The sequence below is a fragment of the Pristis pectinata genome, chromosome 10 (assembly GCF_009764475.1).
Source record: "Pristis pectinata isolate sPriPec2 chromosome 10, sPriPec2.1.pri, whole genome shotgun sequence".
NCBI lineage: Eukaryota > Metazoa > Chordata > Chondrichthyes > Rhinopristiformes > Pristidae > Pristis > Pristis pectinata.
This window is the reverse complement of record NC_067414.1, coordinates 96,114,278-96,141,218: the sequence shown is the minus strand read 5'-3', so window position 1 is coordinate 96,141,218 and position 26,941 is coordinate 96,114,278. Positions and strand designations below refer to the sequence as shown.

Below are 26,941 nucleotides of genomic sequence, written 5' to 3'. Positions count from 1 at the left end.
GAGTTTGCAAGTAACTGCGTGGGTGTCCTCCATTTGCTCTAGCTTTCTCCCATATCCCAAAGGTACGGTTATCGGTGGCTTAATTGGTCACTGCAAATTGCCTTCAATGTATAGGTGAGTGGTAGAATCTGGAATGTGGGAGAATAGAAAATGGGATTAATATAGGATTACAGAGGCAACATGGGTAGACAAGGTGGTGAAGAAAGCGTACAGCATACTTGCCTTCATCAGATAGGGCACTGAGTACAAGAGATGTGACATCGTGTTACAGCTGTATAAGACGTTGGTGAGACTGCATCTGGAATATTGTGTGCAGTTCTGGTCGCCACCCTGTAGGAAGGATGTGATTAAGCAAGAGAATGTACAGAAAAGATTCACAAGGATGTTGCCGAGACTGGAGGGCTTGTGTTACAAGGAGCCTGAATAGGCTGGGACTGTTTTCCCTGGAGCAAAGAGTCTGAGGGATGACCTTATACAGGTTTAGGTAAGATGGAAGGTCACAGTCTTTCTCCCAAGATAGGGGAGTCTAAACCTAGAGGACATGTGTTTAAAGTGAGAGAGGGAAGATTTAAAGGGGACCTGAGGGGCAAATATTTCACACAGAGGGTGATGGGCATATGGAACGAGCTGCAGTGGTAGAGGCGGGTACAATTACCATGTTTAATGGACATTTGGACAGGTACATGGATAGGAAAGGCTCAGAGGGATATGGGCCAAATGCAGGTAAATGAGATTAGCTGAGAAAGGCATCTTGGTTCTGTGATTCTGTGACTATGATTCTGTTAGTGAAAAATGGGTGGTTGATGGTTGGCACAGACACAATGGACCAAAGGGCCTGTTTCTGTGCTGTATCTCTTACTGACTCTATGACTCAGCCTGTGATGTTATCACTGTGCCATATTTAGTGGGTGACCAAGTACTGCTACCTCGGGTGTAGCCCATGCTCTTGCGCCCTACAGAGATACCTTCAGCATGGAGCAGTACTGGATTCATAGTGAAGTGTGGTTAAAGAGAGAGCGTTTCCTTGATGGGTGATCAAAGCTCATGAGACTTCACAGGGTCTGGAAACAATAATAAAAGCCCCATGGCTGCTTCCACACCACTGTATAGCCTTTGTCTTGATTCCCCTTTTGGAATCTAAACCTTGTCATTTACAGCCAGGATATGTTTAGAGAATATAAATTCTTCGGGTGATTAATAGATGACTTAAAATATTTGGACAACACCTAAAGGCAGGAGCAAGGTGGGAAGCCCGGCTTAGAAAAATACAGTTGTTGTTTAGCATTTATTTTGTAGTTTGGTCATGTGTGGAGAGTTTGGAGTTTGCACAAGTGCAGGTACACTGCAGATTTTTAATTTAAATGAAAATCAAAAAACTGCAGATGCTGGAAATTTAAAATAAAAACAGGAAATGCTCAGCAGGTCAGGAACATCTGTAGAAAAAGGAACAGTTAATGTTTCGTTTCCAGGACCTTTCATCAGAGCTGGGATAGAGAGTAAACAAGTTAGTTTTGTGCAGCAGAGAAGGTGCCGGGGAGTAATGGGTAAAACAAAGGACAAATCTCTGATAGGATGAGACTAAATGGTTTAGCGCGGCAGTTAAGTAGCCGTTAAGATCATATTAAACCTCTGTGTGTGTGTAACATGTTGCTATTGATAACCCAGCGGGCCAGACTATAGAAAAAAAAGAAAAACTTAGCAAAAGTGATGAAAGGAAGGAATGGCCAGTTACGATACAGTCAGAAAGAAACAGTGAAGACACAAGAGGCTGGAATCTGGAACAACACACAAAGCATTACAGGGCCTCAGCAGGACAGGCAGCATCTATGGAGGGGAATGGACATTCAACATTTCGGATCTAGACCCTTCATCTGGACCGGAAGATGAAGAGTCTCGACCCGAAATGTCAACTGTCCATTCCCTTCCATGACTGCAGCCTGCCCTGCTGAGTTCCTGCAGTGCTTTGTGTGTTGTGAAAGAAAGAGCGAGTTACCTGAAGTTGGAGAATTCGATCTTGAGTCTGGAAGCTTGTGTCGAGCCTCTGTAGCAGTGCAGGGGGCCCCAGACAGAAAAGTCAGAGTGGGAGTGGAATGCAGAATTAAAGTTGCAGGCAAGAGGATGCTCACGGTCACTCCATGGGCTTGTCTCAGGTGCTCTGGTTTGCATTTGACTCCTGCTGTGTAGAGATTCCACATTGTAAAACTCAAATACAGTACACTAGATGATGCAGGCTTTCAACCCAAAACATGGACAATTTCTCTCCTCTTCCCCCACCCCCACAGATGCTGCGTGACCCACTAAGTTCCTCTAGCAGGTTGTTTGCTGCTCCAGTACATTAGATTGTAAGGAGGGCAAGTGAATCACTGTTTCACCTGGAAAGACTACGCCATGGGTGGTGGGAAGGGAAGACGGTGGAAATTTCAATGAGACCTGCTCTTGTTCTTTTAAACTGTGAGTAGGTTAGGCCTGTATTCTCATCTCTCCTTATATGGCAAACCCCACCGTGGCTGGAGCTGATCTGGTGAATCTTTGCTGTGTTCTCTCTATGGCAAGTACATTCAATTGTGCCCAATTCTTTGTGCTCTAATTGTTGATTAAGGTCCTTTGAAAAATTTTATCAAGAGCCTTCCATAAAAACCTAAATTTACCACATCAACTGGTTCCCCCTTATCTATTCTACTAGCTTCCTGCTCAACCAACTCCAGCAGACTAGTCAAACGTGATTTTCCCTTCATAAATCCATACTGTCTCTGCTTAATCCTATTCTTTACAAAATGTATTATTATTGCATCCTTCATTATAGGTTCCAGCATTTTCTCTGCCACTGACATTAAGCTAACAGATCAGCGGGTTCCCTGTTTTTCCTCTCTCTCCATAAATGGTGGGGTCACATTTCATACCCTCCAATCTACATGAACAATTCCACGATCTATAGAATTTTGGAAGTTGATAACTAAAGCACCCATTATCTCCATACCAGCCTCCTTAAAAACTCTCAGGTGTAATTGGTCGAGTCCTTGGCATTTATCAGCTTTCACACTCACCAGCTGCTCTGGTAGCATCTTCTTGGCTGATGTTTCCTTCGGGTCCCCATTCTCGCTGCACCCTTGGTTCTCCAATATTTCTGGCAGTTTTTAAAAATCTTTTTCTATGAAAACAGACGCAAAATAGTTGTTTAATTCCTCTGACATTTCATTATTCCTCATTGTAAGTTCTCCCATCACTGTGTGTAAGTCACTCACATTTGCTCCCACTAGTGCTCTCACTTTTCTACACACCCAGCAATATCGACAATGAAAGCTTCTGTGTTTCCCACCATCCATTCTCATATTCTATCTTGCCTTTTGTTTTAAATCAATTTCTTGGTGCTCCCTTGCTGATTTCTAAAATGTTCCCAATCTTCAGGCCTACTGCTGTTTCCAGGAACTTTATAAACCCCTGCATCCACCCAATCTCTCTGTAGTTCCCTGTCCCTGCTGCATTACTGAAGTGACTGTAACTCCATCCTCCACATTTTCCTTGGTCTATCTGCAGCTTGTGACTTTGCAGCTATATAGGACCCTGGTCAGACCCCACATGGAGTCCTGTGCTCAGTTCTGGTCACCTCACTACAGAAAGGATGTGGAAGCCATAGAAAGGGTGCAGAGGAGATTTACAAGGATGCTGCCTGGATTGGGGAGCATGCCTTATGAAAACAGGTTGAGGGAGCTGAGCCTCTTCTCCTTGGAGCGACGGAGGATGAGGGGGGAACCTGATAGAGGTGTATAAGATGATGAGAGGCATTGATCGTGTGGATAGTCAGAGGCCTTTCCCCAGGGCTGAAATGGTTGCCACAAGAGGACACAGGTTTAAGGTGCTGGGGAGTAGGTATAGGGGAGATGTCAGGGGTAAGTTTTTTACTCAGAGAGTGGTGAGTGCATGGAATGGGCTGCCAGCAACGGTGGTGGAGGCGGATATGATAGGGTCTTTTAAGAGACTTTTGGATAGGTACATGGAGCTTAGAAAAATAGAGGGCTATGGGTAAGCCTAGTAATTTCTAGGATAGGGACATGTTTGGCACAGCTTTGTGGGCTGAAGGTTCTGAATTGTGCTGTAGGTTTTCTGTGTTGACCACTGACTTCCTCCAGCCCTTCCTGTGACCAGCTGAGTGATGGACCACTGGTTCCACTCTTAGTTATCCAGATTCGGCCATTGAATCACCGGCAAAGGCTTCCCTTCTGCTGGAATATCACCCAGAATGATCGATCCCTGGTCCCCATCTCCATGCTATCCCTTGGTAACATCATCTGAAAACTGCATCATTTTCCACACTGATGACAGACAGCTCTATCTCACCAACCTTCTCTCTCTCGACCCTCCCGTCTTGAAATTTTTGACTTACTGCCTGACATACAACACCAATGAGCAGAGATTTTCTCCAACAGAATATTGGTAGGTTTCTTGTCACACTTCAACAGAATATTGGTAGGTTTCTTGTCACACTTCAACAGAACATTGGTAGGTTTCTTGTCACACTTCAACAGAACATTGGTAGGTTTCTTGTCACACTTCAACAGAACATTGGTAGGTTTCTTGTCACACTTCAACAGAATATTGGTAGGTTTCTTGTCACACTTCAACAGAACATTGGTAGGTTTCTTGTCACACTTCAACAGAACATTGGTAGGTTTCTTGTCACACTTCAGCAGAACATTGGTAGGTTTCTTGTCACACTTCAACAGAACATTGGTAGGTTTCTTGTCACACTTCAACAGAACATTGGTAGGTTTCTTGTCACACTTCAACAGAACATTGGTAGGTTTCTTGTCACACTTCAACAGAATATTGGTAGGTTTCTTGTCACACTTCAACAGAATATTGGTAGGTTTCTTGTCACACTTCTGCCTGTCTATTAATTCCATCCTCTTTCCTGCCCTTTATCTGAGACAAAACCAAATTGTTTGCAACCTCAGCGTTATAGTTGATCCCAGGTTGAGTTTTGGGCCTTATGTCTACCACCATCTCTTAAGTTTCCATTTGTGTAATGTTGCCTCTAGCTCTGTCGCTGACTCTGCTCATCTGCTATTTGTAGGGCTCGCTTGTCCTATTCTCCATAAACTCATTGTCATCCAGAACTCTGCCTCAATATGTGTAATCTCCTCCAGCCTTACAGCTCTCTGAGTTCTCTGTACTCCTAATCTTTCGCCTGAAGCATCCCTAATTTTAATCAGTCCATCATTGATGGATGTACCTTTAGCAGCTGCCCAGGCACGTAGCTCTGGAATACTCTACAACAGTTTTTGCCTCTCTAATGCTCATTTCTCTTCAAGAAGCTCCTTAAACAAACCTTTTGGTCATTAAACCTAATAACTTCTTACGTAACTGTGTGTCAGGTTCAATTTTATAACGTTAAGGAGTACACAACTCATTAAAGGTGCTATATAAGTACAAGTTGTAATAGAGATATTTAAATCTGGAGTATTACTTCAAACAAATAACAACCAGAGGACGAGGGTAAACAGGTTCAAACTATCAAAGGACAGATTTAGGACCTGATGCCCATATTTGATATGCAGACAGGAATTGAATAGAATAAACATATAGGAAAGGTAGTAGACTCGTTTAGTCGTCTGATGTAATCATTGGCTGCAGATTTGTTTTTGGATCGATGTGTCAGATGGCTGTCTGTGTGCGTCTTGTGAAAGTTATGGCAACCCTTGCCAAGGTTGATCTGAAAGGCACTGTGACTCGCCTTCCTTTTTATTGTCATGAACAACAAGTTTGAAATGTCCCACTAAGAGCCACCCTCCAGGGAGCGATTATAAAAGTGTGAGGTATTTGTAGTGTTTGAATGTGACTTGTGAAAGGCTAACAACAAAGTGGCATAATTACTGTAGAATTCTCTCACTGTGTTTATTCTTCCATTCCTCAGATCTGTTTCTTTAACCACCCCAGAGCACGAGACGTGCTCCCTCTCCCTCTCTCTTTCTCCCCCTCCCCCTCCCTCCCTCCCTCACTCCCTCCCTCCCTCCCTCCCTCTCTCCCTCCCTCCCTCTCTCTCTCTCTCTCTCATTTAACCATTCCTTGATCTCCACTCTCTTGGTGTTCCTTTCTTTGTACTCTCATTTTTATTTCTATTCCACCTTCTCTTTTATCTGTTTCCAAACTATCTTTATCTGATTTCAACCCCTTCCCTTGCTCCCCATTCTCTCCCACAGTCTCATATCTTCATATTAAACATTCACCTTTACTAGAGGGTGGCCTGTGGCTGTTGCTCACAACTATCAATGCGTTTTTCTTTGAACTCATTGTTGTGATTATCTGTACCTGCCTCTCTGACTTCGTCTCTCCATTGCCCATGTCATTCCTATCCTCAATGACGGCAGATCCCAGCTATTGAATCAGATTCAGCTAGAAGTGCTGAATGGGCAATCCATCTCAGCCTCTGCTGTGCCACCCTTATACTATGGCCTGTTTGTGTCATAGATCCACCAGTGTGGCTGAGTATTAATTGCCTCCTCAGTTCAGAGACAAATAGGAGTGGGGGTAGGCATAAAGCACAGTACAGCACAGAAACAGGCCCTTCAGCCCACAATGTCTGTGCTGACCATAATGCCAATTTAAACTAACCCCATCCACCTGCAAATGGTCTAGATCCCTCCATTCCCTGCCTGTTCATATGCCCATCTAAATGCCTCTTCAACGCCACTATCGTATCTGCTTCCACTACTACCCCTGGCAGCGTGTTCCAGGCACATACCACTCTCTGTAAAAAAAAACTTGCCTTGCTTCTTGAAACTTTCCCCCTCTCACCTTAAAGCTATGCCCTCTAGTATTTGACATTTCCACCCTCGGGAAGAAATCAATCTACCCTATCTGTGCTTCTCATAATTTTATAAACTTCTATCTGGTCACCCCTCAGCCTCCAACGCTCCAGAGAAAACAACCCAAGTTTGTCCAACATCTTCTTGTAGTTAATACTGTCTACCCAGACAGCATCCTGGTGAACCTCTTCTGTAGCCTCTCCAAAGCCTCCACATCCTTCCTATAGTATGACGACCAGAACTGGAAGTAAGTACCAGGATTGCCCAGAATGCCATAAAATGGCAGGTACCAGTAAACCTGCTCACTGATTCTATGTTTGGCTTCAGCCAGGACCACTTGGCTCTGGACCTCATTTCACTATTGACCCAAACATGAACCAAAGAAGTAAGTTACCAAGATTTAGCAGTGTTAGCAACTGAGGTATCAGTGGATTAATGACAATGTGGGTTTAACCTTTATATAACATTCTTAAGGGTCTTTGAGCCACTGAGATGCAAGAAGGGGAATATCTTTGCCTCCTCTTGAAAGCGTTGGACTGACTACCTGCCCTCTCACTGCACCAGATGTAAAGGGTGGAGATTCTGTAGCAGCTCACAGTGATGCCTGGAAACCCACCTGAAGATGAACCATCTGACCTGTATGTTCTCACTAGAAGTGACAATATTCCTTTCACACCTCTGCTTAATACATAAATTAATTCCATGGTACTTTAACTTCAGCTAACAGATTCATTTGAGGGGCTTTCTCTACAAATTATTGTTCACAGAATCATAGAACAGTACAGCATAATACAGGCCCTTCGGCCCACAATGTTGTGCTGATCTTTAAACCTTGCCTAAGACTATCTAACCCCTTCCTCCCACATATCCCTCTATTTTAAATTCCTCCATATGCTTACCTAGCAATCTCTTGAATTTGACCAATGTACCTGCCTCCACCACCGCCCCAGGCAGTGCATTCCATGCCCCAACCACTCTCTGGGTAAAAAACCTTCCTCTGATATCTCCCTTGAACTTCCCACCCATTACTTTAAATCCATGCCCTCTTGTATTGAGCATTGGTGCCCTGGGAAAGAGGCGCTGGCTGTCCACTCTATCTATTCCTCTTAATATTTTGTACGCCTCTATCATGTTTTCCCTCATCGTCCTCCTCTCTAAAGAGTAAAGCCCTAGCTCCCTTAGTCTCTCCTCATAATGCATACTCTCCAAACTTTCACATTCATATTGGCTGTACAGGCCAGAACTGGAGGCCGTTACTTAATCATCTGTGAGGAGAGCTTAAGAAAATTAGTGGGTGTATATTAGATCAGTCGTGAACGTTGGAACATTTGCTACGAATACACTGGGAGATATGACAGGGGAATTAACTGTGATGGCCATCGCTTCTCATTACTGAGTGACCAGGTGTCACTGCACAGACTTTTCATTTGTTTATAAGAATGGCCGCTGGTGGTGAGAGCAGCATTTATTGTCCATCCCTAACTGTCATTGCAAAGGTGGTGGTGAGCCTCTGCCTTGAAATGCTGCCATTCTTCTGGTGAAGGTCCTCCCCCAGTGTTGTTAGGTAGAAGGTTCCAGACAGTGAGTTGACCACAGGTTGACCCAGGCTTTGACGTGTCCCATGGTGGACTCAGCACTTCTGGAGCTGGATAAGAAGTTTCTGCCCGACAGTATCCACTCCTCTGGCATGTGTATGGTGTAAAACTTGTAATCACGGTGTCGTGGGCAGGTGGTTAGGCTCTTCCTTTGTGGAAGCAGTCATTGCCTGCCATTTGTGCAGCACAATGTTACAGCACCCATCACACAACACCTCTATGTTGTCCAGATCTTGCTGCATGCAGATATGGGGGACTGTTTCATTTGCTCAGGAATTGAACATTATGCAGTCCTGAGCAAACATCCCCACTTATGAATGGTCATTGGTGAAGCAGCTGAAGACAGTTGGACCTAGAGCACTGAGGAGCTGTATTAACCATGTCCTGGGCTCAGGTGAGTGATCAATAGCTATAGTCACCTTCTTTTGTGCAAGATATGACTCCCACAATGGAAGGTTCCCCCTTCAGTTCCCACTGCCTTCTGTTTTACCAAGACCGCTCAGTTTACCTCACCCCTGGAATTCAGATTTTCAGACTATGTTTGAACCAAGGCTGTAATGAGATCTGGAGCCAGGTGGTCACGGTCAAATCCAAACCGAGCTCCCTGGGCACATTATTTCTGTGTAAATGCTGCCTGATGGCACTGTTGATTATTGAGAATACCCTTCCGGGGCCGATAATTATCTGATTGGATCTGTTCTGCCTTACTGACGGTGGGGTTTTCCTGGGCAATCCCCCAGTGTTGAATAGATGCCATTATTGTAACTACTGTGAACAGATTAAGCGGTTAGAATGTATTGACATAAACACCTAACAGTGTTATTAAAATAAACATAATGGGGCAACACAGTGTGGCAGCTGGTTGAGCCGCTGCCTCGCAGCCCCAGGGAGCTGGGTTCAATCCTGACCTTTGATGCCGACTGTGTGGAGTTTGCACGTGGTCCGATTTCCTTGCACATCCTAAAGACATGCGGGTTGGTAGGTTAATTGACCTACCCCTGTATATTGCCCCTGGTTTGTAGGTGAGAGGTGGAATCTGGGGGGAGTTGATGGGAATGTGGTGAAAATGAAATGGGATTAATATTGGATTAGTGTAGATAATGCTTAATACTTGGACACAGACTCAGTGGGCTGAAGGGCCTGTTTCCATGCTGTGTGACTCATGACTAGAGCTTTGCATAGAATTTACCATACTATTTTGTTATCCCACTGACTGATGTAATAACATTTTAACTGAGATTTTTTTTCTAGTTCTCAAACCTGTGTTGGAAATAAAGAATGTTTTATATCATACTGTAATATTCCCACATAATGGTAACAGGGATATATGGCTGGACTAAGGAAATTGGCTATATGACAGTATCCTGCAAACTCCCAACCCAGACTGGGATTGTTTAAGTAACTGTAGTGATCGAAGAACTATCCATAATCCCTGTCCTGATGAAGGGTCGCATCCTGAAACATCGACTGTCCATTTCCCTCCATAGCTGCTGCCTGACCGGCTGAGTTCCTTCAGCATTTTTTTTGCCTGTTGCTCCGAATCTCCACGATCAATGCTTTAGTAAAGAGCAAAATGTTAATAGGTGATGTTGCTGGAGGATTGAAACATAAATCAAACAAGTTTATGACATTACTACCTGAAACAGTATGCGGTGTGTTGGTCACCGGGTAATACCACAGGTAGTACCTTCTTGAGTGATCTCATTGGGGAGCAAAGAGAGGCAAGCTGTATACTGGAATCTAAACCTTCTGAAAAAACTGTTGACTGAGGTGACAGTCCACATTGGAAGAAGTCATCCTACCATCGCATCAAAATGGTAGGGCCAGAAAGGAGAAGTACATCCCCCTTGCATTTTTGGATCAAAGCTTTTTCCCTCTGGTGAGCCCCACATCTACTGTTTGCTAGAAGGTGCCGTTACATCTGTTGCTGATGTACGAAGTCCCTCTAAGAGTTGGTGCAGAGTTTCACCAACCCAATCCTTCCCGTAGTGGACGTGTTAGAGTCAGGAGGCTCTCTGTTCTAGGAGTGGCCTTAGACATGAAGCAAAGGTCCAACATATCTATGTGCTGGCTTAATTGAACACTCTCTGAGATTGGCCAGTTGAAATGTGTAGGGTTATGAAGGTAACTCCCAGATGTACAGGCGTTGTGGATTAAAAAGTTCAAAGACAATGCAAGCTCGATGTAACACGGTGGTCGGGGGACAAACCTTCTACTCCCGCATTACAAGTGAAGCCAGCATTTACCTAACTTCCACCTTGGGAGACAATTTAATCCTACAGTATCCCTTAAAAACACAATATAATGAGGTTTTAACAGTTATTTGTTTTTTTTCCCCATCAAAGGGTAGTTGGGTTGTGGAGCAATTTAGTCACGTTCAGGTTCTGCTGTTCCACAGTCAGGCTGTGTCGGGAGCGAATAGACACAGTATTACGTTGGAGTGGTCCTGTTGGCTACTGACCTCCTCCTGGTGCTAATAGGAGTGGGAACGTTCTGAGGTCATGCATGGATGTGTTCTTGCATTAAAGGTTTAAAGGCCCAAGTGTGATTGTTCCCCTGTAATGTTGGCATTGATGTGGGAGCGGTAATTCCCACCACTGTCTGTAAGGAGTTTATACATTCTCCCCATGTCTGCGTGGGTTTCCTCCGGGTGCTCCGGTTTCCTCCCACATTCCAAAGACATACAGGTTAGGGAGTTGTGGGCATGCTACATTGGCGCCGGAAGCATGGCAACACTTGCGGGCTGCCCCCCAGAACACTACGCAAAAGATGCATTTCACTGTTTCGATGTACGTGTGACTAATAAAGATCTTATCTATTTAGATGAAGCCAAACAGTTAATTGCTTCTGCAAGTCACATGAAAGATCATGAAGTGTAATGAACCCATGGACTTGGCTCTGACTCTGGTACTTGGCTTGTATCTCTGCAGGTTACAATGCTCCATATCTGTCTGTGTATAGTGAGAATGCTGTAGATGTATTTGATGTGAACACAATGGAATGGATTCAGACAGTTGCACTAAAGAAGGTGAGTTATTTTATCCTCAGCTGTTTCACTTGCTCACGTTTTTGTTTTTTCACATTGCTTGCTATGAGTTCCACAACAAGTATTGGCTTTCGCACCCTTTCATCCCTTCCTACCTTCTCTTCCTCTCTTTTTCCTTTTTGCTTTCTTATTTTCATCTTCCTTCCTTTTTCCTTCACTCAGACCTCTTCCTGAACTTCTTTCTAATGAGTCTAACACATTTGTCGTGACTCATGTTATCACTAAAACACTTAATCCCCAGCATCTTCCTGTGTTGTCCCAGGATGATCTCCAAGGTCTATGCACCCTTTCTAAGGTGGGGAGCCAAGTACTCTGTGGTCTAAATTAATAATCCGCATGAGATTTCTTTGGCGCTTTTTCTGTGATGTTTCCATTAGGTCTCTAAATCACTTTTGTATTTGTGAGTTGAATTTGGCAGTTATATACAGGTAGACAAGCTGGTGAAGGAGGTGTATGGCACATTGGCCTTCATCAGACAAGGGCATTGAGTACAAGAGTTGGGACATCATGTTACAGCTGTACAGGACATTGGTGAGACTGCACCTGGAACTGTGTCTGCAGTTCTGGTCACCATATACTATGGGAAGGATGTGATTAAACTGGAGAAGGTGCAAAAAAGATCCACTGGGATGTTGCTGGGACTGGAGGGTTTGAGTTATAAGGAGAGATTGGATAAGGCTGGGACTGTTTTCCCTGGAATGCAGGAGGCCAACTTTATAGAGATTTATCAAATTATGAGGGTCATGGATAAGATGGATTGTCAGATCCTTCTTCCCAGGGTAGGGAAGTCTAAAATTAGAGGGCATAGGTTAAAGGTGAGAGGGGAAGGTTTAAAGGGGACCTGAGGGGCAAGTTTTTCCACACAGAGGGTGCTGGGTACATGGAACGAGCTGCCAGAGGAAGTGGTAGAGGCAGGTACAATTACAGTGTTTAAAAGACATTTGAACATGTACATGGATAGGAACGGTTCAGAGGGATATGGGACTAGCTCAGGAAGGCACCTTGGTCAGAATGGACCAGTTGGGCTGAAGGGCCTGTTTCCGTGCTGTGTGACTGTATGTGTTTATTCATCCATGCTGCAGAGTTTTACTACCTCAGGTCTCATATCATTTAAATTTTTGTCCTCTGGCCGTATCTTTCTGGCTGATTTGTTTTAATGACATTGCTTGTCAGGCCTATCTGTTATTTCACCGTACTGTAACCAACTCAGTAGCAGCTGAGTCCTGAGCAGGAGCATCAGGAGACAACCGGAAAAGCACCTTTGGGAATGCTTTGGGAAGCACCACATGGGCCAGAGTCATGAAGAAATTAAAGTTCTGTTTCAGCAGTACCTTGTGAGATTTGTTACAATGAGCTCCTCTCGTTACAGGTTCGGCCACTTAATACAGAGGGATCGCTTAACCTGCTTGGCCTTGAGACAATCAGGCTAATCTATTTCAAAAATAAGATGGCAGGTATGTTCAGTAAATGGCTTTTGCGCTGATGTAAAATGTCAAACATCACGGCAGGCTTTTCCGGGTTGGCTGAATGGCAGCAAGTGTTTCTGAGCCAGTAGAATGGGGCTGAGAGAAAAAAGCCAGCCAGAACATTTAGCCATGAATGAACATGTAAAATCTGTGACCTCCAAAGTCCCTCAGCCCTTCGCGTGACTTCTTTCCTGTAACTGTGTGTCATGATCGCCTCCGTTTTGAATTGTTGGTCCTCCACTTTGTATAAAACATGAGTAAATCATTACTAAATCCTGAATTGTTCAGATATAAAAGTATTCTCCTGCTGGTTTTCCTTAATGATTAAATAATATCAGCCTTTCCCCAAGGAGAGAGCTGCCAATCTAGAGAAACTTCTGACAGCAACAGTCCTCATCAGCTGATGATTGATCTCAGCATGGGAATCAAAAACTAGAGGGATTAGGTTTAAGGTGAGAGGGGAAAGCTTTAAAAGGGACCTGAGGGGCAACTGGGGGTAGTGGATATATGGGGCAAGCTGGCAGATGAAGTATAACAATATTTTTAAAGTGATTTGACGGGTACACAGATAGGAAAGGTGTAGAGGGATGTGGGCGAAACATGGGCAAACGGGGCTGCTTAGATAGGCATCTTGGTCGGCATGGACAAGTTGGGCTGAAGGGCCTGTTTCCGTGCTGTATATCTCTATGTGCCTCATTGGAGCACCGTCTAACGGACTGGCCAAATCAGTGGCTAAACATCAGAAACAAAAGATAGATTGCTGGTAATCTAGTTGCTGCAGTAACAGTCACCAAACAAATAGTTATCACAGTAGCTGAGGATCTTATATTGGATCATCATCCCTTCTGATAATCGTTTCCCTTGAGCTGTTCCTTTCACTCCCACAGAAGGGGATGAGCTTGTTGTTCCCGAACATCCGACAAACAGCCGCAAACAGATGGTGCGTACCGAAGCAAGAGGAGATATTCCTTCCGGGTTCCTGAAGAGGAGAGGCTTCAACAGAGGAGGTGGGCAGATAACTCATCACAGCAAACGCAAACCCTCCAGCTCTGACACCCAGTCCTCCTCCAGTCCCACTCCTGCCAACCCTCCTCTGAATCCTCTCCCTCTCTCTGAGTCCTGCTCCCTCCAGATCCTGCCACACCTTCTCCAAGCCCCTTCCTCCTGAGTCAGGCCACTCCCTCAACTTTACCTGACCCTGCTGCCTCCTCTTACAAGTAAGTAGTGATGAGGAATGTAAAGGTGAAAAACAGTGACAGCTAAGGTTCTGATCTACTTATGGAAACTCTCAGCAGATGCTTGATTCTTTCACCGTGGTTGATAAAGGAAAACAACTCCCTTTTCCCTTTCCAGAATCTTCTGCTCACATCATAGGTCAAACTAAGATAAGATTTCTTTATTAGTCACACGTACATAGAAACACGCAGTGAAATGCATCTTTTGCGTAGAGTGTTCTAGGGGCAGCCCGCAAGTGTCGCCACACTTCCGGCGCCAACATAGCATGCCCACGACTTCCTAACCCGTACGTCTTTGGAATGTGGGAGGAAACCGGAGCACCCGGAGGAAACCCACGCAGACACAGGGAGAACGTACAAACTCCTTACAGACAGCGGCGGGAATTGAACCCGGGTCGCTGGCGCTGTAATAGCGTTACGCTAACCGCTACACTACCGTGCACCATCCAACAATGTTGTATCCCCTGCGGTAGGAAATAAGAACAGTTCACATCACTCACTGCTTACTCAGTGACTAAAAGCTACTGCTGACAAGTGTGGCCAGCAGTAACTTCAAGGTATTTGCTGCTACTAGCATTGACTCACTTTGTGTCAGACAGCCCGTGTCGATGCTCTGGAGGGTACAGCTGGGTATGACCAGGTTCTAAAGGAGGAAGGATCTGGTGGGGCTGTGGTTTGTTGTTGCTGTGACACTCCTGACACACCGCCATCCATCCGCACGTCATCCTTGCCAAACAGGGAGGAAAGGGAAGGGAAGGGAAAGTAAAACAAGTTGCTTCCCTGTGTGTCTCGACCAACTAGAAAGGTGATGGTAAACAGTGAGCAATCCTCCTGGCTAGTGAAAGAAAGAGAAAGTGGCACCAAAGAGACGAGGAAAGGAGGGATAAAGTTACTTCTTTTCGAAGGCGATTTGGCTGTGAGATAACTGTGGTCTGATTTTCTGTTTCAGAGAGATGCTTCGCGATCCAGAAATGAGGTCCAAGTTAATCTCAAACCCAACTAACTTCAATCATATTGTACACATGGGGCCAGGTGATGGCATACAGATTTTGAAGGACCTTCCGATGGTAAGTTAGCTGAGGAGGAACTGTCCAGGCTGCATCTTTTCATGATCATAGAATGTCCTATAATCTATTGGTAATTAGGATTAACTCCTAAAATGAACGCTGAGAGTGAAACCTACAGTCAGCGGCATTCACTTGTTATTTGTCAGTTTTCACTTTATTAGTATTTTAAATGTTCTGATAGTTCTTTGTTGGTTTTAATCTGTGGCCACCTGGAAGTGACCGATCCTCCTGTTGACCTGTGGTTTTCTCTCTGATCTTGCTTCTGTTCTGCTCCGATAGCCAGGCTCCCCCTGTCCACACCCCCCTCATCACTATGACCTGATCTCCACTCCAACCAACTTCGAGCATGTCTATCACATGACCGCCCACTCTGCTGAGAACCTCCTGAGCCACGATTCCACACTGCCCGCCTGCTCCCCTGCACCCGGTTCTGCCTCCAGCTCGTCACATTCCATGACACCCAGGGTATGGTGTGTGTGTGTGTGTGCTGATCATCTCACTAACCACAGTATGCAGTGCCTGTGAGTGTGTGTGTGTCTGCGCTAACCTTGCGTCACCCCGTCTGCTTCAATCTCCAGACAGTGGCTTCTTTCTGTGCACTGGAGACTACCCAGGTTCTTGGTTCAAAGCTCCTGGTATTTCTCTCTCAAGGGGGGTAGGTTTCTGAACTTAAATATGTGATTGGAAGCAAATATCCAGGGAGGGTGAGAGTTAGCAGGCCGACCGCATGAACTTCTGAAGAAGGCCGAGGTAGCAGAGACACTTCATCCACAGGGAGTGAACTGTAGAAAGCGTTCCCAAACATGGTGAGCTCACTAAGGAAAGAAGGCATCATACCATTTCTGACCCTTGGACATTCCCAAGTGCCTCACAGCTAGTGGGGTGCTTTAAGTTAAGGAGAATGAAGGGGAGGTTGGGCCGATATTCTGTGGAGTTTATGGGAGATGACCTCAGTGAAACATCGGAGATCCTGAGGGGCTTTTCAGAGTAGATGCTGAGGGAATACTTCGTGGTGGGATAACCTGGAACCATGGTTACAGAATATCGGGGAGTTCTACTCCCAGAGGGTTGTGAATCTCAGAATCAGGTTTATTATCACTGACATCGGTCGTGAAATGTTGTTTTGCGGCAGCAGTACAGTGCAAGACACAAAGACATAAAAATCACTAAAAGTTACAAAAATAAATAAATAGTGCAAAAGAGGAATAATGAGGTAGTGTTCATGGCCCATTCAGGAATCTGATGGCAGAGGGGAAGAAGCTGTTCCTGAATCGATGAGTGTGGGTCTTCAGGCTCCTGTACCTCCTCCCCGCTGGTAGTAACGAGAAGAGGGCATGTCCCGGGTGGTGAGGGTCCTTAGTGACAGATGCCACCTTCTTGAGGCACCGCCTCTTGAATATGTCCTCGATGGCGAGGAGGGTTGTGCCTGTGATGGAGCTGGCTGAGTCTACAACCCTCTGCAGCCTCTTGCCATCCTGCATGTCGGAACCTCCGTACCAGGCTGTGATGCAACCAGTCAGAATGCTCCCCACCGTACATCTGTAGAAATTTGTAAGAGCCTTTGGTGACATTGTGAATCTTTAAAATCCTGTCTCCCAGAGAGCTCTGGACCATTCAGAAATATTGGAGGGTAGATCTTAGGTGACAGAACAGTGGGGTCGAGGACAAGATAAGGTCAGCCAGGGTACAGCCAACACCTTCCAGGAAATTCTCCCATTACCAGGCAGACGATTTGCAGACAGCGAGCTCCCAAAACTAGCACTGTGATAAGGATCTGATGATCTGCTGCAGTGATAGGGCTGGAAGGATAGACATCGGACAGCACACAGCACCCCTGCCCGTCAGGTAGTCCAGTAATGTAAACCCAAGAGAACAAACCCATCTGAGGCACCTACACCCAGCAGTGCAGCACACCTCCCCGTGACTACACTGGAGCATCAGCCTGGATAACGTGCTCAAGTCTCCGAGGGGGACAGACCCCTGATAGCTGACCTGGCAATGAGGCTTCCTTAACACTTTGCAGAGGATTCACTCGAACACTGGTCTTCCTGCTGCTCAATGCAACCCTTACTTTGCGTGTTATTTGAATGTGGTCTGACACCAGAAGATGCTGCTTAAATCATCCAAGCTATTCCAAGCAATTGTAAGATTAAGCCACTAAATCCAAAATAAAAACGCTGGCAATGCAGTAAGCCGGGCAGCATCTGACCAGAGAGAAACTGTTCTTTCAACCGCCTTGCAAAGTAAGTTCTCTCCTTAGAAGCCGGCTACCCTGGTGAACCTTCATGCTAACTTCTAAAATAGATGAGTTGCAATAGCACCCCTGCAGCTCTGATTAAACTGGGACCTTGTGCTGCAGGCGTACTGATCACATCTGTTGCCTGCTGTTTGAGTCTTCACGCTGTTCTTCTTCTGTCAGTGGTCACAACCCTTCATGCAGGACTGTACCCTTGTAGGTGGTGAGTGCCTCTTGTTGAGTGTACTTCTGTGGCCTTGCCAGAGAGAATTTGCTGAAAATTTTACACAAATTAGATTATGGCAGTGGTATTAGTAAGGCGTTTGACAAGGTTCCGCATGGTAGGCTTCTTCAGAAGGTCAGAGGCCAAGGGATCCAGGGAAGTTTGGCCGTGTGGATTCAGAATTGGCTTGCCTGTAGAAAGCAGAGGGTTGTGGTGGAGGGAGTGCATTCAGATTGGAGGGCTGTGACTAGTGGTGTCCCACAGGGATTGGTTCTGGGACCTCTACTTTTTGTGATATTTATTAATGACTTAGATGAGGGGGTGGAAGGGTGGGTTAGCAAGTTCGCAGATGACACAAAGATCGGTGGTGTTGTGGATAGTGTGGAGGGCTGTCGAAGCTTACAGAAGGATATTGATAGGATGCAGAGCTGGGCTGAGGAGTGGCAGATGGAGTTCAATCTGGAGAAGTGTGAGGTGGTACACTTTGGAAGGACAGACTCCAAGGCGGAATACAAGGTAAATGGCAGGATTCTGGGCAGTGTAGAGGAGCAGAGGGATCTGGGGGTTCATATCCACAGATCACTGAAAGTTGCCACACAGGTGGATAGGGTAGTTAAGAAAGCTTATGGGATGTTAGCTTTCATAAGTCGTAGAATTGAGTTTAAGAGCCGCAAAGTAATGATGCAGCTTTACAAAACTCTGGTTAGACCACACTTAGAGTACTGTGTACAGTTCTGGTCGCCTCATTATAGGAAGGATGTGGAGGCTTTGGAAAGGGTGCAGAGGAGATTTACCAGGATGCTGCCTGGTTTAGAGAGTATGCATTATGAGGAGAGACTAAGGGAGCTCGGGCTTTACTCTTTGGAGAGGAGGAGGAGGAGGAGGATGAGGGGAGACATGATAGAGGTGTACAAAATATTAAGAGGAATAGATAGAGTGGACAGCCAGCGCCTCTTTCCCAGGGCACCAATGCTCAATACAAGAGGACATGGCTTTAGGGTAATGGGTGGGAAGTTCAAGGGAGATGTCAGAGGGAGGTTTTTCACCCAGAGAGTGATTGGGGCATGGAATGCGCTGCCAGGAGTGGTGGTGGAGGCTGATACGTTGGTCAAGTTCAAGAGATTGTTAGATAAGCATATGGAGGAATTTAAGATAGAGGGATATGTGGGAGGAAGGGGTTAGATAGTCTTAGGAGTGGCTTGAAGGTTGGCACAACATTGTGGGCCGAAGGGCCTGTATTGTGCTGTATTGTCCTATGGTTCTGTGGTATTAGCTACAACATGCACAGAAACCACACCCAACAGGGCTCTTCAGTGTACTGATTGACAACCTGCTGCAGGAACTCAGCGGGTTGGGCAGCATCTGTGGAGGGAAAGGAATCGTCAACGTGTCAGGACTGAAGCAGGGTTTTGACCTGAAACGTTGGCAATTCCTCTCCCTCCCACAGACGCTGCTCAACCCGCTGAGTTGCTCCACAGTCCAGCACCTGCAGTCTCCTGTGTGTCTCCCTTCACTGTGCTGCACTTGTAATGGTGGTCACTTGTTCCCAGCTATAGCGAGACACGTTCGCTGGTGCTGCTGTTCAGAGAATCATTCAGTGTAGCATCAAGCTGCGTTCCAGCCAGTCCCAACCTCTGTGCAGCAGTTGGCCTTGACTCTCCCGCCTGTGAACAAAGCAAGCGTAAGGACTGTAGTCGACTGCGCTGTGACACCCACCGCTGTAAAGTGCACCAGTTTGTACTGCCTCACCTCATTGGTTGCCTGGATGCAGCTTCAGAAGATGCTGAGAAGAATCTCCAGTGACAGAGGAGGAGGGTGATCACGTTTTAGAGAAGGGCTGTGGGCAGTGGTGTTCTGTGAGCGGGACTGACCAGTTTAAAATGCCCGTTGTGATAACCTCCCAACTGCAACAAAGGTGATGAACTTTTCTTCTCCCTCTCGGCGCTTTGTAGAACCTGCGGCCTCAGGATGAGAAGAGTCGGACCATGTTCAGTGCTTCTGTCAGCATCCCTGCCATGGCACGGTCTCGCACAGAGCCAGGACGCTCCATGAGTGCCAGCAGTGGCCTCTCATCAAGTAAGGCTTTTACACTCGGTTTCCTTCCTGAAAGAATCTGGAAGCCTGTGGGAGGTGGTCCTGTTGTGTTACAAGCCACTTACCACAGTTACCGCTGCTGCTGCCTGCTTCAGATACTTCCATGGGCCCGAGATGGGCGCCAAGGAGCCCCTCGTTCTGACAGTCAGCTAGTTAGTGCTGTGCTGTCCTGTCGTGGGGAATGTGCTCACCAGGCAAGGCCTCTTCCTACCTCACACGATGGAGCAGCTGAGGATAGCCAACCAGACAACCTACCCCCAACCCCCACCTGCACTCCTCTGGCGAGGCCAGAATTTCCCTTCCCCTCCCTCCCTCCCCCTGTCTGGGGGTTAAAGTGTTCCCTGATCACAAGCACACGAACACTGTCATAAGTTCTCACAATAACGGGGCTATTGCGGGCAAATGGGATTGGCGTAGATAGGTATCAGGGTCAGCATGGAGGAGGTGGGGCGAGGGGGCCCGTTTCTGTGCTGTATGTCTCGATGATTCCATGTATTTATAGACTAGAGATGTTCCTGGGTGTTTCTTAAATCAGCATGAGAGGAAAAGTGGATGTCTGATCAGGAAGGGGCTGCCGAGAGATGTGATCAAAGCCTTGGACCTCGACCTAGAGACTGACAGGGCGCTTAAAGGCAGGGGACAGTTTCATAGCCTGAGCACCAGGTGCCTAAGGTACGAGCGAGTTAAAATAAGGGTACAGAGGCATCCACTCCAAACCTTAAAGTGGCAAAGAGATAGAAGAAAGCTGCAAATAAAATAATCTCAGTAAGTTCTTAACTGACTGTGCAGTAAGGATTGAAAAAATAAATTTTGTGTATGAGACTTTGTGGTGAATTAAATCCTCTGTGAAACATTGCAGGAAGGATGTGGAGGCTCTGGAGAGGGTGCAGAAGAGGTTCACCAGGATGCTGCCTTGATTAGAGGGCAGGTGCTATGAGGAGAGGTTGGACAAACTTGGGTTGTTTTCTCTGGAGCAGTGGAGGCTGAGGGAGACCTGATAGAGGTTTATAAGATTATGAGAGGCGTGGATAGAGTAGACAGCTGGTATCTTTCTCCCCAGGGTCGAAATGTCTAATACCAGAGGGCATGAATTTAAGTGTGTGGGGGAAAGTTAAAAGGAGATGTGCAGGGCAAGTTTTTACACAGTGGTGGGTGCCCGGAATGTGCTGCCAGGGGTGGTGGTGGGGGCAGATACGATAGAGGTGTTTAAGAAGCTCTTAGATAGGCTCATGGATGTGCAGAGAATGGAGGGACGTGGACATTGTGTAGGCAGAAGAGGTTAGTTAAGTAGGCTTTTAATTACTAGTTTAATTAGTTCGGCACAACATCGAGGGCCGAAGGGCCACTTCCTGTGCTGTACTGTTCTATGTTCTATAAACATCTGAAAAGGTTTTGCTGTAACGTGTGTTGTACATCTTTTGATTCTGCCACATGTTGCTGCTGCTGGTTCTGCAGGGACTTCAGACCAGTCTCCATGCTGTGCTGAGGAACTGTTCTCATTTGTGTATGCCTGTCGTGTTGGTGTTCACACAGGATCGTCGGCACAGAATGGAAGTGCCCTTCGAAGGGAATTCTCAGGGGGTAATTACGTCAACAAACGACAGCCAATGACGTCCCCTTCTGACGGCTCTCTGTCCTCCGGGGGGATGGATCCTGGAAGCGATGTGCCAACGAGGGAGTTCGAACGAGATGTAATTTCGATTTGAATATTTTCCCCGCGTCCTATTTTAAGACCTGTTAGTGCAGGAAGACAAGATTGAAAGGAGCTGGGTGCACTCCCCAGTACGTGGATGGTCCTCCTGATCCCTTGCCCTGTCCATACTGGGCTTAGTGAAGGTGGTCCTTCTGGTGACGGTGCTCCCAGAGTTAGTGTGTCCTGGGGTTCTACAGCACAGAAAGGTGCCCCTTGGACCACCCTAGCAGTTACACTCTCAGGGCAAGGAGACCACCCACCTTCCCCACTCGACTGTTTACTGCTCAAGCCTGGCGGGCAATAGTGGGTGGAAATAAACGGCAATTGGTTTGTTACTGTCACCTGCACCCAGATGCAGTGAGAAGCTTCTGTTTGTGTGCCATCCACACGCATCGCTGCACACGCACCGCTGCACACGCACCGCTCCGCACGCACCGCTCCACACGCACCGCTCCACACACATCGAGGTCGTACAAAAGGGAAAAACAAGAACAGGACAAATCCTTAAAGTCATAGAATTGAGATTTAAAAGAGTAGAACGGTTACAATAAATAGATCTGCAGCCATCGCACAAGGAGTGGCCACACTGTGGCACCATCTCAGAGGTCGGTAATGCCCAAGGGCCCAGGACAGACCTCAAGCTGGGTTTGTGGAGAGCACGGTGCCAGTGAGCCCATCTGAGAGCGCTCCCACTGCCAAGCACGGCAACAGGATGCTGCCATTCCCACCTACCCTTGGCTTCCCGTCAGCCGATGTGGCTGCTCCCTCGCGGCATCTTCCTGCCGTCAGGTGGAGGAGAGGGGGAGGGAAAAGAAAATTGTAGCAATTGGGTTGAAACCAATAAACTGCAGTTGCTGCAACTGAAATAAACACAGACAATGCTTGAGAGACTCGGCAGGTCAGGCAGCAGAGGCAAATCGAATTAACGATTCAGTAAGGAGCACGTTTTCAGTGAAGCCCAACTGGTTTAAATGCAGCAATGGCCTATTTTTGTTCTTTTCCAGGACTCTGATTCCCCCAGACACTCCACGGCCTCCAACAGCTCCAACCTGAGCAGCCCACCCAGCCCAATTTCACCCCATAAACCACAGGCCCTCCTGCTGGAAAACACAGAGCACGTGAGCTGGGAAACATGAGACCACCGACTCCGGAGGGAAATTCCAACCAAGCAGCCCTCACTCTTGTCTCGCTGCACCCGTCCCAACTCCTCTCTCTGGTTCTGGCTGGGTGGATCCAGCAGATCTGGTGAAAAGCAGCAAAAAGCATTGTGGAGCTGGGACAGGGCCCGATCTTGTGAATCTCTCACACACACACACGCGCGCACCATGTGGAAGCTTTTACCGCGCTGACCATTTTACCCCCTCTCTCTCTGTCTGTCTGCTCCTCTCTCTTTCTCTCTGCACCCCCTCTCTCTCTCCAAACGAGGAGGAGCGAGTTGATTTCCTCTCACACACTGACATTCTCTGCTCTTTCTGGATGTAGCTTACCTTGTTTCTTTACGAGAATGGACCACGGTTAGGTCTTGTAACTGATGTTTAAGATGTTGTTTCTCATTGCAGCCTCACTAGCCACATAGGTCCTCAAAGAATAAATAGGGTTGGGGGGTGGTGGGGAGGGTGGGGGGAGATGCAGTCTCGAATTTCAATCATCACTTCAATCTGTTCCAGATACAGTGTCAGCGGGCTTTTCTTTGTACTAGTGTGCTCAGTCTTTTGATTATGTTATTTTGCAATAATGATGTGTGTACATCTGCAAACAAATCACCAAACCTTATTTTACTAAAAGAAAAACACACAAAAAATTCTTTTGTGATATAGAATATATATAAAGTATATATATATAAAGTTGTGTATAGTTTTACTTGTTGAAACAGCGGCAGAAGGAAAGGTTACTGTGTGTGTGATGTCACGGACTGCTGGTAGATTCTTATATAAAGTTCCTCAGTGTAGTGAACCCAGGTGAAGCTGAAAATGCAAGTTTGGAACAAAAAGTGGAAGCAGCAGCTTGGAAGCTGTGATGAGACGTCCTGAGGGCAACTGTACTTTAGTTAATAAAGTCCAATATGTAGACAGAGAATGACTGATATATGTTGCATGTTGCAAAGTCAGGAAACCAGACTGCACTGGTTGGAGACTCTGATCAGTGGGGACCTGTCGATCCAGTTCTGAATAAACAAGGCCCATTTTTGTCATCGTTCCCAGAGTTTGATCAGGTAGCCGGATCCTGGAGCAGCACTAACTTTGTATACACTGCTGCTGGGCAGGACTAGCTATCCCTGCTTCTCCTCACTCCAGCCCTTCCCAAATATTCGTCTTTTATTACACATTAGAAATCCCAGAGAACACTTCAGTTAGCTTGCTCCGCCCAGTTAAAAAAATTCCTACATTCCCTTTTCTTCAGCCTCTTCAGATCCCCTCTCTGTCAGCCTCACTACTTTCCATACACTGCTTGTTGCAAGCAGGGAACAGTAGGGGCAAAAAATTCCTCCAAGAAGGAGGGCATTCCAGGGTGGCTGTTAGATAGTGGCTGAGGACCACTCCTCTTAGAACAGAATAGTAACGTGTGCCCTCTGATCCCTTCCCAACCTTGACTGCCCTTTAACCCTTACCCAAGCCTGATGATCCCTGTCTAACCCTGACTGCCCTCTCCCACTGAGTCCAATCTCCTTCTGACCCCTCCAAACTTGACTGCCCTCCCCAACCCCTACCCCTGAGCCTGACGAACCTCTCCACCTGCCCTCTGGTGCCTGTTCAACTCGACTGCTGTTCGTTACCCACCAAGCCCCAGTTCGGCTCTGACTTTGTAAATTGAGCTCCAAATCGGCTTAATGCAATAAAGGGCACATTTGGTTTCAGTGAAATAGTTTCTAAAGTGTTTGACGTCTGATTTGAAAATGCAAGTGAAAGGTTCCCTCTCCTCCCTCCCTCCCACTCACTTCCCAACATCTGCCACTGTCCTTAACCTTTGCTTCCTGATAGAAAGGTGCGTGTGCTGGTCAGGTGGGAGTGGAGGTGGGCTCAGTCCTCAGCGTTGCAGAATAGAGAGCACCTGGGAGCTCTCTGAGCAGGAAGGATACATTTACAGTATTGTGTTCAGTGGGCACCGAGCTGCCATTGTCCACAGCAGTTTCATATCATTTATTTTCAAGAGCTTTAGGGTTTCCCTTTTGTAAGATTATTGTACAGTTTTGCATGTCATAGATGTAATCAGTTTTTTTTTTAATTTTCTTTTTGTCCAGGTTAAAGGCTGACTTCAGTAAATTAATTGCTTGGCTTGATCACTCCTTTCTCCCCGTTAAAATGTTTGTAGGGGTTAATTTGTAAGAGAGACTCTGCCAAACGCAGATTCTTTTGCACAAGAATATTTAAGGTGGGCGTCGGACTATTAAAGACCAGCCACCATTATTTTATGTTGGTGACACACACTAAATATTAACCAAGACTTTGATGTATTTCAATAAAACAGGGAACTGTTACAAATGGAACTGTTTTTGTACTTTTATTCCTTTTTAGGTGAGTGAGGATCAGACATCCATGCTCCCACCTCTCTCCTTAGAGGGGAATAGTTTGGTTTTAATGGATGGAAATTCAGGTGGGTTGAATGTGATTTGAAGCTCTGTCTGACCCTTGCTCCGACAGTGATGGTGGGTTCCCCACAGGATACAGTCGTACAGCACAGGTCCTTTGGGCCTACATATCCTCACCAACCATCATCCCTCTCTCCACTGATCCCATTTACCAGCCCTTGGCAAATCAAGTGCTCAGACTTGAAATACCATGGAAGTGTTGTGAGAGTCCATACCTCCAGCACCCCTGCAGGCACTATGTTCTTGATTGCAACCACCCTCTGCGTAAAATTTTTCTTGCTCTAATCCCCTCTAAACCTCTTCTCGCTCTCTCTACCCTCCCCACAAGTATGGCCCTCTGGTTTTAGACACCTCTGCTGTGGGGTACAGCGAGTGCTATTCCTTGAACAGATGGGGGAACTTCCCAATTACAAACTACTGTCCGGGTGTAGCAAGTGTCTGGAAGTCTCGATCCTCAGGAACTGCCCAAGGGACAAGATAGAAATGCAGTAAGATATCCCTACTCCAATTCCTTCATTTTAATAAAAGCCAATGTACCAACTGCCTTTCTAATCACTTGCTGCACAGCATGTTGGCTTTGTGATTTACCTGCGAGGACCACCAGGCCCCTTTGAACATCAGTGCTGTCCAGTCTCTTGCTGATTAACAAACAGTGAACTATGGAGAGCTGCTCTGAAGGTTGAAGCAGGGTGAAAACAAAAATGCTGGAAACATCAGGTAGCATCTGTGGAGAGGGAGAAACAGCTAGTGTTTCATGCTGAAGGCCTTTCATTGGAACTGGGAGAGAGGGGAACAAGTCACTTCTAAGTTGCGGAGGGGATGGGAGAGGAGTTGATTAAGGCAAAGGGATCTCTCCGATAGGATGAGCTCGGAGTGCCCTGGTGATCTCCTGGATGACCTGCAGGTTCCGGTTTGTCCATGTCCACGAGCTCAAGTGCGAACAGGAAGGGAAGATCCACCCAGACACAGTGCCAGGCTCCCCACTTGAAGAAGATGACACCAGTTCACAGGCATGACTTCTTTAATTGAATCAACTGTGACAGGTATACAAAACTGGCCAATGATCACATCTAAGGTTATTTCAAAAGTTCATTATTTTCCACGTACAAATCTCAGATTATTTTACTTAAATCAACAGTAAAAATCTCTCAAATGCCCCTCCGTAGGGGGAAATGTAAGCCTTCCCCTCACTGGTGTTTGCTGTCAAGACCACACTCACTTGGTTAGTGCAATCCCTGGTGTCCATTCAAGTCCACTATGCCTTTGAACAGGAAGTGAGGAATTTTTTGTATAAAAACAGGTAACACAGTAAGGTGGTGAGTTCATCGGCATTATCTCAGACCCTCTGTGCCTCCCTCTTCACCGCTCCTATATCTAACCAGGCTTTCCTGGTTAGGGGCCGGTAGCTCCTGGTTTGGACTTCCTGCTCCAGTATCTCTGGTAGGCTTCTTCAAACAAGTGCTTGCAGGAGATATGTGCATTGAGCTTGCTGCAGATGAGGAAGGAGCCGGCCATCTTACGGTGCAGAGAGTAAGTCTCCTCTGGAGGTGGGATCAGTCTGTGTCGCAACATGATGGGGATCAGGCTGTGGATTCTCTTGGTGGTGTCCTGACTGCCAAAGTTGAACGGTTCCACCGATGAGAACGCTTCTCCCAGGATCATCACAGCATCAACGTGGGCTTGTTGCATAACCTCAAATGAGAGAGGGTCACTCGGTTAGAGTTTGTGTCACCTCCTGTCCTACACAAACAACTATCAAGTCATGGAGCTGGACAGCACAGAAACAGGCCCTTCGGCCCACCAAACACATGCTGACCTTTTTGCCTGTCTACACTAATCCCACTTGCCCACATTAGGGCAGTATCCTTCCATGCCTTGCCTGTTTCCATGTCTGTCT

General features: G+C 46.5%; 2 protein-coding genes across 3 annotated transcripts in view; one reads left to right on the top strand and one right to left on the bottom strand.

Moving 5' to 3' along the window:
- Positions 1-24,936, top strand: part of LOC127575539 (serine/threonine-protein kinase MRCK alpha-like) — a 367,516-nt gene extending 342,580 nt beyond the window's left edge. The window contains 8 exon segments of the mRNA XM_052025471.1: positions 11,329-11,426; positions 12,814-12,898; positions 13,798-13,857; positions 13,860-13,917; positions 15,095-15,212; positions 19,624-19,747; positions 21,299-21,456; positions 22,463-24,936. Of these exon segments, the coding sequence (XP_051881431.1) occupies positions 11,329-11,426; positions 12,814-12,898; positions 13,798-13,857; positions 13,860-13,917; positions 15,095-15,212; positions 19,624-19,747; positions 21,299-21,456; positions 22,463-22,594 (833 nt within the window). The 3' untranslated portion in view covers positions 22,595-24,936.
- Positions 24,937-26,042: 1,106 nt separating this feature from the next.
- Positions 26,043-26,941, bottom strand: part of coq8aa (coenzyme Q8A, genome duplicate a) — a 48,318-nt gene continuing 47,419 nt past the window's right edge. Inside the window, exon 15 of one of the 2 annotated variants that reach the window (XM_052024599.1) lies at positions 26,043-26,736. In XM_052024599.1, coding sequence (XP_051880559.1) covers positions 26,437-26,736 — 300 coding nt within the window. In that variant the 3' untranslated portion in view covers positions 26,043-26,436. The remainder of the gene's footprint in view (positions 26,737-26,941) is intronic. The other variant, XM_052024598.1, reaches the window with a different exon arrangement.